Raw genomic sequence first — 13,825 nt, 5'->3', positions numbered from 1 at the left:
TTAGCAATTAGGGGGAATGTCTGGAATAGAGGAATGGAAATAAGCTATCTAGGAGACATTACAGCTGTTTCTACCATCAGGGTTTGCATTTACATTGCTACAAGCTTAATGTTCTTCAAGAAAATCTACCAGTGTTGGCTGACACACAAGCTGCCTTTTAATGGGTTTACCAGCAGGAAGGCCTCCGAGAGAGCACCTTGATGGGGTGGAGATATTACTACATTAGAACTACTCATGGGCAACTGCTGGCAACCAGGCAGTAACATGAAAAAAGGCAAGAAAAGCATTAATAGGCCTGGAAAAAATATTATAAACTCTCAGTGGCCGTATGTGCAGTAAAGATTTAGAGATGTAAGGAAAGCAACTTCTCTATTGCAGTTGTCTTTTCATTTTATATTTGGGTTAAATGTTGCTGCTTCTGATTTTGCCTCCTTGCAGAGAAGAATGGAAAAGAGGCATCAAGTACAGAGGAAGATGCCTCAGGACTCCAGAAGAAGAGGAAGAGGCGGAAGAAGAGGGACTGTCAAATTGCAGACTCAGGCACAGCTGATGGGAGAAGTGAGGCGGGGGTACCTGATGCAGTTGAACCCAACAAGGGCAGAGCACCAGAAGCTAGTAAAAGAAAAAATAAATCTCTAGACCAAGAGGCAGCTGAGACTGGAATTGGAGTAATTGGCAGTGGAGGTGATGGTGACAGCTGTGCACAGAATGCACTGACGGATGTAATGCAGAATAAAAGGACAGAACTCAAGAAAAAGAATACAAAACTGCAGAAGGTTCATGTAAAACCTGTATCTCAAAATGGACCAGCTAATGCCAATTCCCTGTGGGATGGCAGTGACTCTGCCACTGTAACTACTACCAAGATGGTAAAAAAGAAACAGAAAAAGGGGACTGTCTTACTCAATGGCGTATCTGAACAGGCTGCTCTTCAGTCAGAACAGGAAAGCTTGCAGAGTAGCCTTACAGGAGAAGGGGACTTTGAATCCACACTGCCCCAAAAAGTCAAATTGAAGACTAAACCTAAGTTGGGCAGTTTAGACGGGTTCAGGGTCTCAAACCAGAAACCACCATCCCTGAAAAAGAAGAGGAAGATCAAGGAGGTGATAAACTCTGTGGAAATGAAGGGATTTCTTGAGGCTGCATGCAAGAAAAGCAAAAAGAGTGTAAGCAGAGGGCCCTGTGAGGCTTGTTTGAATTCAGTTTGAGCTGAGTGGTCTATAGATGGTTTTTTACATGCATTAAATTCCCCTCGTCAGGGAATAACCATATCAGTTGGGAATTAAGGGAGTGGGAGGGTCCCATGTGTATATTTACCCTCTTTCACCACGCAGGAATGTCGTGTATCTGAATCTAAGGTCATGACTTTCATTGCTCATAGTTCTTCCATGACTACTTGTGTGAATGAGCCAAATTCTTGGAAAAAGGGCATTGCATCCAATACTGTGCTCAACTTGTTCTTGGCATCTCCTGATGCAACAATAATAGTTCCTTGCAACAACTTATGGTCATTTTGATTTTTGTCCCCTACATCCTCCCTGGGGGGGTAAATGGAGGCAGTCTGAATTTACAAATCATTTAGAGTCCACAAATATTTTGCAGGTTATGACTTTGCCAGGATTCCTGCAGTGTTTTGTCTGTTTTTTTGTTTTTTTTTTCCCTAGAAATATTCTGAGTTTTCCTTAATGAAAATTATTGAATATTTACAAGTTATATATTTTCATTTTCTTTCCTGATGTATTTCAAACATTTTAGTCCCAGTTTTTCACCTCACACCATTCATTTTGTTTTTTCCATGGTTCAAAGGAAACTATTCTAGAAACATTTATGCATCATGTTTCTTCCTCTTCCTTAAAAACCAGGTTACTTAAGTACTGTATATGCCTTGGTTACACATCACTTTAAACAAGTTTTAAAACCTAGACAAATTAGAGGATTGGGCCGAAAGAAATCTGATGAGGTTCAACAAAGACAAGTGGAGACTCCTGCACTTAAGACAGAAGAATCCCATGCACTGCTACAGACTAGGGACCAAGTGGCTAGGCACCAGTTCTGCAGAAAAGGACCTAGGAGTTACAGTGGACGAGAAGCTGGATATGAGTCAACAGTGTGCCCTTGTTGCCAAGAAGGCTAATAGCATTTTGGGCTGTACGAGTAGGAGCATTGCCAGCAGATCGAGGGACGTGATCGTTCCCCTCTATTCCACATTGGTGAGGCCTCATCTGGAGTACTGTGTCCAGTTTTGGGCCCCACACTACACAAAGGATGTGGAAAAATTGGAAGGAGTCCAGCGGAGGGCAACAAAAATGATTCAGGGGCTGGAGTACGTGATTTATGAGGAGAGGCAGAGGGAACTGGGATTATTTAGTCTGCAGAAGAGAAGAAGAGGGGGGATTTGATAGCTGCTTTCAACTACCTGAAAGGGGGTTCCAAAGAGGATGGATCTAGACTGTTCTCAGTGGTAGCAGATGACAGAACAAGGAGTAATGGTCTCAAATTGCAATGGAGGAGGTTTAGGTTGGATATGAGGAAAAACTTTTTCACTAAGAGAGTGGTGAAACACTGGAATGGGTTACCTAGGGAGGTGGTGGAATTTCCTTCCTTAGAAGTTTTTAAGGTCAGGCTTGACAAAGCCCTGGCTGGGATGATTTGGTTGGGGATTGGTCCTGCTTTGAGCAGGGGATTGGGCTAGAAGACCTCCGGAGGTCCCTTCCAACCCTGATATTTTTTTGATTCTAAAACACATCTTTAGTTAAACCTGTGTGAATTTGTGTATAGACGAGGCCTAACGGTATAGTCCTTGGAGGACTAATAACTCCTACATATGATACTGTTAGAAAGTTTCCAGGGCTTTTTATACATAATGCTGTGATCATTTTTTTTTTTTAAAGGGCTATGTGTTCAGAGAATGAGCGCTTTATGATAGTATTGGAAATTGGCATTTCCAAATGGCAAATCTCACATTTCTGCCATTGGAGAGTTTGCAAGATATTGAATCTTTAAACCTGTCTCTGGTGCAGAACTAAATACTGCTTCGCTCCTTTATGATGTACAAAGATGGATTCCTCTTTTTTTAAATCTTTTTTGTTTTAAATTGTGTAATCTCAGGTTTTCACTTCTCTGTCTTTGATGGAGGAGCTTAGCTACACCTGAAGAATGAAGTCACACAAAGCTGTATCCTGAACTGCAAATTGCCCTGCCTCCAGCAGAGAGGAGTTGGAGATGTTTTAATTCTTGGTTTCCCAAGCGTAAGAAATTTTGAGAATGGGAAGAAGCAACTCTATACATCATAAAAGAATAGAAAAGGGCAAAACCAGAAATGTTCAGAATTGCTTCCCAGTTTGCCTGCTGAAATTGGGAAGCTAAGACTTCTGCATTGTTTAAAGAGGAGTATAATTTATTAGTTCTGGTCCCATTGGTGGTCATGAGATTCAGGTTGTGTTGAAAAGGGACCCCTCTGATCTCCCCCTCCTTTTATTTATTTATATATTTTAAAAATAGACAAACTGAAAAATGTTAGTTTAGATTATGAGGACAGGGCAGCCACTCAGTAGCCAGTGCTCTGCAAGAGACTTTGGTTTCGTTCCTGGTAGCTTTCTGGGTCCTCACGCTAAGATGTTAGCATATTCAGTCCCTAGAGAGGAAAGCATGCTTTGTATTTCTCCATCCAGCTAAAGGAGTAGAGTTAAACGAACCCAAAAGCAATCCCATGTAATCCTTGACCCTAGTGGGGCGGAGGGAAAGGGGAAAGCTTCAGAGCTCCCAGATGGACATAGAAGGGAGTAGGGGAACCTTGTGCTCCTGAAAATGATGCCACTATCTAGACCCTGACAGAGCAGGCAAGTGTCTTGCAAGTTCCCTTCACCTTCCAGAACTCCATCAATGCACCTCCTTTTCCCATTCAACAGTCTTACTATTCCAGCGCTGACCTTTCTTGAACAGAGATTTCCAATCATGCAAATTTGTGAGGCATTTTTGTAATGGGGGCAAAGGTTAACCAGGGGGCTAACAGGTGACTGCAAACTAACATTCATTCATGACAAGTTACCATTGTTTAGCTATGGCCACCACTGGCAAATGGCTAGCACTAACCCTAGCACCCTCTATTTCTGTTAGCTGCTGCTCTTTCTCACACTGAGTAAACTTTTTTGTTTTGTTTTTCCCCTCCTCATAGGAGATTGGTGGCACTCTCGCTCCATTAAAGAAAAAGAAGGCAAAGACAGGGAATGACTTCATGAAATTTGAAAAAACAACTTTACCAAAGCCAGTGTTCTTCAGGAAAGCCAAAGGCAGCCTCTCTTCAACCAGAGCCTCCATGCAGGTAAAGTGACCCTGATTTGGTCTGCCAAAATTGGGGGGTTGCCTTAAGTATGGCTCATGGAACTCCAAGACGTGGCTCACAGCCACCTGCATCTACAAAAACAGAGGGCAGCTTGCCCAGATGTGGGGCCCAGCCTGTGGTACTCCATCTGGATCAAACCAGTGTCTCAATCTAGTTTTGCTGAGACCTATAGTCTCCATGGGCAACATCTGTGACTGTGGAGGTTGCAGCTGTTTGCTCCATCCTGTGCAAACTAGATGCAGCCCTGAGGCTCCTGGCAAATTTCAGCACTGTTCATACTTGGTAAAAGTTTGGGAACCCTAACCTCGACGAAAACTGGCCTGGAGCTCCTCGGCAGATAGAGTTGTGATTGCCGTGGGGTTTAAAATTATCACAGGTTTCAGAGTAGCAGCCGTGTTAGTCTGTATTCGCAAAAAGAAAAGGAGTACTTGTGGCACCTATCACACACACACTTTTTACACACACAAGCAAAGCTGTCAGTGTGAGCAGTTTAAACTCTTCAAAAGTAATTTTATTTAACTTGTTGCTTGTACATGGCTGGATTATCTGCTATCTGAGTTGATCACAATGATCATCCCCACAGTTGCAACATCTTCTGTCTGGGTTGCTCTTGCGAGCGGTTGTCTTCCTCTTCGGGGGTAAGGTGGAAAGTGAAGCCTCTGTCTACATCTAACCAAACTCTCTGCCACCACTTTAGTCTCCCCTGCCTCCTTCTTCACTAATAAACTGCACTAATCTTCTCGACACCTGTAAAATAGGCAGTTTTAAAATAATAATAAAAAAATTACCAAACAAACCACTTGTGTAGTGTAAACTGATTCAGGCATATTTCCTAAGGCTGACAAACTGGAATGGTGACATTTTTCATTGTTTAAAAGAAATCCCTCTTGTGGAAAGAGCAGTTTTGAGTGTTTACATTATTTTGAGAATAATAAAAGAACAAATAATTACAGATGGGCTCTTAAGTTCTGCAGTTCTTTCTTTTCATGGAGGCTTGTAACAGAGGTCTTTTGAAACAGCCTTCTTGTTTCCATATAATCCTCTTAAACTTTCTCTCAATCTTTCTAAACCCTGTTCAAATTATGCTTTGTAACAGCCTCATAACTCGCTGGGCTAAGAGTTCTGTGAGGCCAGTGTGCTTAACACCTGGGAGGAAAGACAATCTTCTCAATTGTTGGCAAGCTATCTAGTCAACTTTAAGAAATATCATTCCTTCTTGTCCATTATGATGGTGGCTGCTAAGCAAACACTGCTGTGCCTAGGCCTTTAAGGTGGGGAGGGTGCCTACAACAGGGGAAGAAACTGGGACTCCTCAGAGTTTCAGCAGGGAAACAACATAATGTTGCCTCAAATCAACCTTTATTTGCCATTTTCTTTTTATTCTGTAGTTAAACAAGCTGCAGTGTTCCAGCTCCAAAAAAGTCACCTTTGGATTGAATAAGAACATGACTGCAGGTGAGTTTAATGTGTCTGCCTACCTTCACCATGTCTTTTGGGGTGCAGTGGGGCAAGGATGAAAGCGGGGGAGGTGAGAACTACACAAACACTATGTAGAAGTGGATGTGAAACCTGTCGGATGCTGCTTCTGGAGTTTGTCTTTTTGTCACAATTTTGGTATTGTTTTTAATGCTGTATATGATCTCATAAATTAAGGAAATAAATACATGAACCTACTATAAGGTGGGTGGACAACTGGTTGGAAAACTATTCTTAAAGAGTAATTATCAGTGGTTCACAGTCAAGCTGGACGGGCATATCAAGTGGGGTCCCGCATGGATCTGTCCTGTGTCCGGTTCTATTCAGTATCCTTATAAATTATTTGGATAATAGCATAGAGAGCACACTTATAAGGTTTGCAGACGATACGAAGCTGGGAGAAGTTGCAAGTGCTTTGGAGGGCAGGGTTAGAATTCAAATTGATTAAACTTGAGAAAAAGGATGAAATTCAATAAGGATCAAATGCAAAGTACTCCACTTAGGGAGGAGTAATCAATTGCACAAATACAAAATGGGAAATTTTGCTTAGGGGGGGTACTGCAGAAAGGGATCTGGGGGTTATATTGGATCACAAACTAAATATGAGTTATCACTGTAACACAGTTGCAGAAAAAACAAAAATCATTCTGGGATGTATTAGCAGGAGTGTTGTAAGCAAGACATGACTAGTAATTCTTCCACTCTACTCAGCACTGAGAAGACCTCAACTGGAGTACTGTGTCCAGTTTTGGACTTCACGGTTCAGGAAAGATGTGGACAAATTCGAGAAAGTCCAGACGAGCAACAAAAGATGATTAAAGGTCTAGAAAACATGAGCTATGAGGGAAGATTGAAAAAAATGGGTTTGTTTAATTTGGAGTAGAGAAGACTGAGGGGGATGTGATAAGTGTTCAAGTTCATAAAAGGTTCTTTTAAAGAGAAGGGTGATAAATTGTTCTCCTGATCCACTGAGGTCAGGACAAGAAATAATGGGCTTACATTGCAGCAGGAGAGATTTAGGTTAAACATTAGGAACCATTTCTTAACAGTAAGGGTAGTTAAGCACTGGAACAAATTACCTAGGGAGGTTGTGAAATCTGACAAACCTGTTCTTAAAAACCTCCAGTGACGGACATCTGTCAGGGATGGTCTAGGTAATACTTAATCCCCTGCATTGAGGAAGGATTGGACTAGATGACCTATTGAAGTCCTGTCCAGTCTTACGTTTCTGTGATTCTGTGAAACTCCTCCTCTTCAAATTCGCTACTGCTTCATTCTGCCTTGCAGCAGAAACATCTGTGAAACGCTGATGACCCATGCTTCATGGGAGGGGAATCGCCATTGTTACGGCAAAATTCCAGTTTTACTTTGGCTGCCTCTGCTGACTATGATATTAACAAATAAGTATCCCCACACACAGACTGTTACATGTCCATGCTTTTCTTGGGGACATATTGATGTGTATAAAATTGAAATTGATTTTTAATGTAATGAGGCAAGGTATCCATTTTCTTACCTTTTCGTCCCTCTCTAAGATGTAGACCACATCTTATTATTTCAGCACTGGAGTAACAGACTGTATATTTTCCCATGGGGTGGGTGTGTGTTTGTGCTCATAAACCATCTTTGTGAGGAGAATTAAGATGCTTAAACCCTGCTGCCAGCAATGGTCATCAAATGCTAGGACCATGGGATTTAAACAGTATGAATAGTGTCCTTGTTCCTTTCCTTCCTTTCAATGGGAAGATGTAAATTTTGGTAGGAAACCTAGATCAAGGGCTCTCAGTCTGAATTGCCTCTTTACAAAGAGAATATTTTTGGGTACCTTGCCTCCCACTTACAATCGTGGAATAACTGGCAGTTGCAGGAATAGGAGGGAAGTATTTAGCTGGCTTTTAACGCAGTAGAGGATCTGGTAACAAGGAGAGCTGCACCACATGGCCAGCCAGTTCTCTCTGGGTACTACCAGTCAGTCCATGGGTTACAGCTGGAGGTGGTAGCATAACCTAAAGAGAGGGTGATAAGGCACCATCAGGAGCTGGATATTCAGGCTGACCTCTTCTGTCTCCGCAAATCTTTAGGTTTTTGATTTTTGCTAACAGCCTGGATCTCGTGCATTAATTGCAGATTTTCTTGGTACCCATTTGAGTGCCAGAGCAATCAGGAAACTGGGGAACTGCCTAAATCTCTCAATGTCTGGCCCTTTAATAACTTTGTCCTTTAACTTTTATTTGACAGAATTTAAAAAGACAGACAAAAGTATTTTAGTGAGCCCAGAAGGAGCCTCCCGGGTGGCTTTCAACCCTGAACAAAAGCCTCCCCATGGGGTGCTGAAGTCACCTGGTACACCCACAGGAGAGCCCCAGATGAAGAAATCATTTGTAACACCAGCTAAGAAGAGACCAACTGCTATGGACTTCTTTTAAGCCAACTTGGAGTGGCCTACTTTTGTACACGACATTTCAGGAAACTAGAACTTTCTCTGGAAGTATTTTGGACTTCTCTATTTTTTTAAATTGCTCTGAAGTGTATATAAAAGGTTCTGATTATGACCTGGGACATGGTTGCTTTTACCACCTTTTCAGCTGAAGTACCTTGTTCCACCTGTTACAAGAATGTTAAAATGAGACTCTGCCCAGGTTTCCAAAAGGTGTGGTCTCTCCCCATGACATTCTCAAGAGATTTGCTAGTTAAAGAATGTTAGGGACAATATTTTGAGACTGATTAAGAAAACTTGCTCTTCAAGCTGCTTGACTGTCTTCAGCAGGTCAGGATGTTAAAGAGAAAATGTGGATGTTTAAATCTACTAGTCAGCTGTCAGTGTATTTACAGATTTGCTCCTGACTATTGCCTCGTATGTTGTTCTGATCACTGGCATTCTGGTTTAGCCTTTTTCTACTAATGAGCTGTTAAATCGACTTCTGACGATTGAAACCTAGTGTTTCTGTTTTAATGGACCACTTCACTTTCAGTAGCCTTACTCATGGCAGCAAAACTTTTTTCCATGGATTAGAAATAAAGTAGTTGTTCAGATGATCATTTCATCTATAAACCCCTGACATTGATTGGCCAGTCAGCTGCTTATATGCAAACCACATGAATATCTGTAAAACAAGTGCCAAATCTGACTTGTACTTCACTATCACTTGTGGTGGCTGAGTTGGCATTTCCACATTCTTCCTTTTACCTACTACAACTGAAATAATGCTATCATATTTGAGAAGTCTTTTGTATTTTAATGTTCAGTTCTGTCTTCTTTCCCAAAGAGATTGTAAAAGTTTCAAAACAAAATTTGTTTCCTCCTCTATCAATTGACGTCACTACATTTTGAGCAGAGGTCAGACTTTCATTCACTGAATGAAGTTTATACCATATTAAAGCAAGTGACATCAGAGTAGTTCATCTTTTTGTTTAGAATATGCATCTCTCTGAAAACCTTGGTGCCTTTAAATACAAGGTAGAGCTTTATATTCCAAGCAGCTCATAGCTTTTTCTTTAAGGTAGAACCAGAAGCATTATTTCTACAGGATTTTCTTTTTTTTGGTATGTTTTATTCTGCATGGAATATTCAGGTATTCTATGATTAGCCTATGATTTGACTTTGTTTTAGTTTTGTTTCTTACTCTTATGACTTCAGTCAAGAATGAGAGAAACTTCTGTAACAGACCATTAATTTATTCTGACAAATTATGATGGGGGGGGAACTATTCTATAATCTGGTGCAGTAGGTCTTTTCAGAAAGACCTGCTTATAGAAAAAGATTTGCACCAGACCTTTGCTTTGGACTTAAAGCACAATGGAGTGTCAGGACACAGCTGTTCGTTTAATTTCCCTCTGTTACTTCTGGGAATCCATAGGCACAGAAAGCCTATATCATTATCTTGTCATATCACAACACAGATGGTTACTTCAGCCAACGGAGTAAATATGTAATATCTGTCTAGAAAGATAGATAGATCCATATCTTTTGACCAGTATTTGGTGCCTGCTGTCCTCTGCCAAATAGTTCCAACAGCTACTAGAATGAAACTGTACCTTCTGAGAAACCAGTTCATTTACAATTTCTCCAAAATGTTGTATAATTGTAAATTGATGGTGCTCAGTGTTAAATGGCTCTTGCAATTCCACTAAATTAATGCCAGTCCATGGCTTGTGGTACTGACATGAGAGTTTTAGAAAATCATTTAGTCCTGCTGTTTGAATGTTACTACTCAGTCAAAATGAAGGACTGAATTTCAGTGGGCTGTATTTTTTATTGATCTGGCTGCTCAATAAAGAACTAAGGAGCATACATCTGACGACAATATTAATCTTTGTTGTTTGGTACATTATTCATTTATAAATATGAGAGATTCTTCATTGTATCGAAGAAAATGACTTCTTCTGAGAAGACAGTGGTGAGTAGAAGTTAACAAGGACTAATCAATAATATTGTGCTGTTTACCTTGTACTGTGGGTAAGAAGTCTCTTGTGGAATATGCATAATAGCATTTGTATGTGCATGGACTTCAATGCATTATGTTTGAGATTCAGTATTCCTCCAAGGATGTAGATGCAACACAATCAGTGGGTTGAACCTGGTGTGTGTATATAGAGACACTGGTGATCAGAAGTTCAAACAAAATGGTTTTTTTGTTTTTTGTTTTTTAATCTTTCTGCAAGCATCTTTAAATTCTCATCCCTCTTTACTGGTTCAGGATCCTGTGACCTAGTGCATGTCCAAATGTACTATCCTCACAGATGCTAAATGGTGTGGGTAAAAATGGCAGTCACTGTTTAATGAATATTGTAGTGATATGATTGTTCATTGGGGTTCATGGATTAATGCATACTGTGTCTGTACCATTATATTGGTGGAATGTCTTGTAAATATGCATGTGTAGTATGTATTTCATTTTCTTCAGTGGTGCCTGGAATTTCATTAAGGACAGGTTTTTAAGAAAACCCAAAAAACTGTCAATGCAATTTCTAGATTAAATTGATTTAAATTACCCAGAACATTTCAGTAATGGAAATTCCAGTAAACATTTGAAGATAAAAGGAGAAATCAATGCAACATCTGGGATACCCACTGTGCAAACACAATTATAGTACAAAGAGATGGATTTTTTTTTTTAAAAGTGGGTTCTAATCAGGTTGATATCACTTAATAATTTTATTCCAAATCTGCAGCTGCCAACCATATTCAGCATTGAAATAAACCGAAGGGGGTGGAGTTAATGTGGTTAGGATTAAAAAGACAATATTTTGTAATGGGGATCTCTCTCCATTTTTTTTTATAAATCTGGTCAACTTTGTACTTGTCAAATTTTTTCGATGGTTTGTAATTCTTTATAGTTTTAGATGAACTCAAAAGCACATAACGAATCCTCGAGGAAAACCTGTTTAAAATTGTATTTAAAATATCTGTCTGTAAAAGCTTTTATTTTTTATCAAAGCTTTGTGCACTCTTGTTCCTTTTATTCTCGTTTCCTGAACATAACTTTTATTGTAGGCAGGAAATATGTTTCTTGCATTACTTTGTGTACATCTGCAACTGCACTGTTAATATAAATATGGATGGTTAAACATTGGATCTTTCAGTCAAGTCCAATAAAACTGTCATTTCTGTGCATTTTGTATATTGCAGTGATGTTTTTGTTTTTTTCTTTGGTTGTTTCCTTTTTTGTAATACCCAGAACTGAGGAGGTATCATGTGCATATTGGAAGTAAAGAGGTTAGTGGATGAACATGCGTGTCCACATGGCCATTGTAATAGGAACCATTGAGTAGATGTAACAAAATAAGATAAATACCATAACTACTTGGCAATTTAGCCCTGGTCTACACTACGAGGTTAGGTTGAATTTAGCTGCGTTAGGTCGACTTTATAAGCAATGTGGCTACGCAACCAATCCCGTTCCGTCGACCTAAAGGGCTCTTAAAATTGACTGCTGTACTCTTCCCCCACAAGGGAAGTAGCACTAAAATCGACCACCTTGAATCGAATTTGGGGGTAGTGCACATGCAGCATTGTGCAATTCGGCAGTATTGGCCTCTGGGAGCTATCCCAGAGTGCTCCAATGTGACCATTCTGGACAGCACTTTCAATTCCAGGTTCTAGCCAGGTACACAAGAAAAGCCCCGGGAACTTTTTGAATTTCATTTCCTGTTTGGTCAGCATGGCGAGCTCAGCAGCACAGGTGACCATGCAGCTCCAGCACAGAGCGAACGGGAGACACTGGATCTGATTGCTGTATGGGGAGAAGAATCTGTGCAGGCAGAACACCAATCAAAAAGAAGAAATGCTACTATATATGCCAAAATCACACAGGGCATGGTGGAGATAAGCTACACCAGGGACACACAGCAGTGCGGCATCAAAGTCAAGTTGCTCAGGCAAGCCGACCAAAAGACAAAGGAGGCAAATGGTCGCTCCAGGTCAGAGCCCCATACATGCCGCTTCTATGATCAACTGCATGCCATTCTAGGGGGGGACCCTACCACTACCCCACCATTGTCCATGGACACTTGCAAGTGGGGAGTCTCACACAACACGGAGGAGGATTTTGTGGATGAGGAGGAGGAGAATCCATTCTCCCCGGCAGCCAGGACCTTTTAATCGCTCTAGAGCCAATACCCTCCCACAGCGGGTTCCTGGACCCTGAAGGCAGAGAAGGCACCTCTGGTGAGTGCACATTTGTAACTACACTACAGGGGTTAAAAACAATTGTTTAATGTTGATTTTGCCCTGAAGAATTGGGATGCATTAGTGGCCAATACAGCTACCGGAAAAGTCTGTTAACGTGTTTGGGGATGGAGCGGGAATCCTCCAGGGACATCTCCATGAAGCTCTCCTGGAGGTATTCTGAAAGCCTTTGCAGAAGGTTTCTGGGGAGGGCTGCCTTATTTCATCCTCCACAGTTGGACACTTTACCGCGCCAAGCCAGGAGCAAGTAGTCTGGAATCATTACAGCACAAAGCATGGCAGCGAATGGTCCTGGGTTTTGGTTGCATTTAAGCAATATTCAGTCTTTATTTTTCTGTGTCTGCCTCAGGAGAGCGATATCATTCATGGTCACCTGGTTGAAATGGGAATTTTTGTAAGGGAATAGTAAAAGGACCCTGTTCACACTGGGCTGTTTGCACTTGGTTAAAAGGGATCATCCCAGTGAATAGCCATGTGGTGGAGGAAGGGTGCAGTGCACTTCCACTCCAAAACCGTAGCCCTTCCTTTTAAATGGCAAATCCAATCGGCATTGCTTGCTATGGGAAAGGAGGGTACTGCAGTTTGAAACCATTCCCCCATATTATGAAGGCAGAAGAAGCTAACCCCACGTATCCTTTGGCTTACCATGGCTGCCTGGAAACTGAATTCTGTTGTCCAGCCGTGTGTGATGTCACCATGCCAGCAGGCACTCAATATAAAAAGCAAAATGTGACCTTGTACCTAAAGCACATGTGCTGTCTGCTGTGAACTGCTTGAATCCTTTTTGTTCTCAGAAATGTATCTTAAAATTTACTCTCCCTTTTTATCCCCCATGCAAGTGAAAATGTTTCTATGTTCCCAGTATCAACTCCGTCCCTGAGGTTATCGCAGATGAGAAGGTGGAAAAAAAACACACTCGCGATGACATGTTTTCCGAGCTCATGCTGTCCTCCCGCACTGATGGGGCACAGCTGAGTGCATGGAGACATTCGGTGGTAGAGGCCAGGAAAGCATTCAGTGAGCGTGATCAGAACACTCAAGAGGAGATGCTGAGGCTAATGCGGGAGCAAACGGACATGATCAGGCATCTGGTGGAGCTGCAGGAAAGGCAACGAGCACAGTCCGCTGCTGCATCCATTGTATAACCACCTGCCCTCCTTGCTAAGTTCCATATCCTCCTCACCCAGATGCCCAAGAACACGGGCGGAGGCTCTGGGCACCCAGCCACTCACTCCAGAGGATGACCCAAGCAACAGAAGGCTGTAATTCAAACAGCTTTAATTTGTAGTATGGCTACAATAAGCAATGTGGCCTTGTCC

The 13,825-nt window shown here is 41.5% G+C and overlaps 1 protein-coding gene across 1 annotated transcript in view; it reads left to right on the top strand.

The window, feature by feature from the left end:
- RRP1B (ribosomal RNA processing 1B) overlaps positions 1-11,430 on the top strand; it is a 35,685-nt gene extending 24,255 nt beyond the window's left edge. The window contains exons 13-16 of the mRNA XM_038374579.2: positions 439-1,166; positions 4,175-4,321; positions 5,731-5,797; positions 8,057-11,430. Of these exons, the coding sequence (XP_038230507.1) occupies positions 439-1,166; positions 4,175-4,321; positions 5,731-5,797; positions 8,057-8,244 (1,130 nt within the window). The 3' untranslated portion in view covers positions 8,245-11,430. The remainder of the gene's footprint in view (positions 1-438; positions 1,167-4,174; positions 4,322-5,730; positions 5,798-8,056) is intronic.
- The last annotated feature ends 2,395 nt before the right edge of the window (positions 11,431-13,825 follow it).

This window comes from Dermochelys coriacea, chromosome 1 (genome assembly GCF_009764565.3).
Source record: "Dermochelys coriacea isolate rDerCor1 chromosome 1, rDerCor1.pri.v4, whole genome shotgun sequence".
Taxonomy (NCBI): Eukaryota; Metazoa; Chordata; order Testudines; family Dermochelyidae; genus Dermochelys; species Dermochelys coriacea.
The sequence above is the reverse complement of the archived record's forward strand: the minus strand, read 5'-3'. Positions and strand labels throughout refer to the sequence as shown.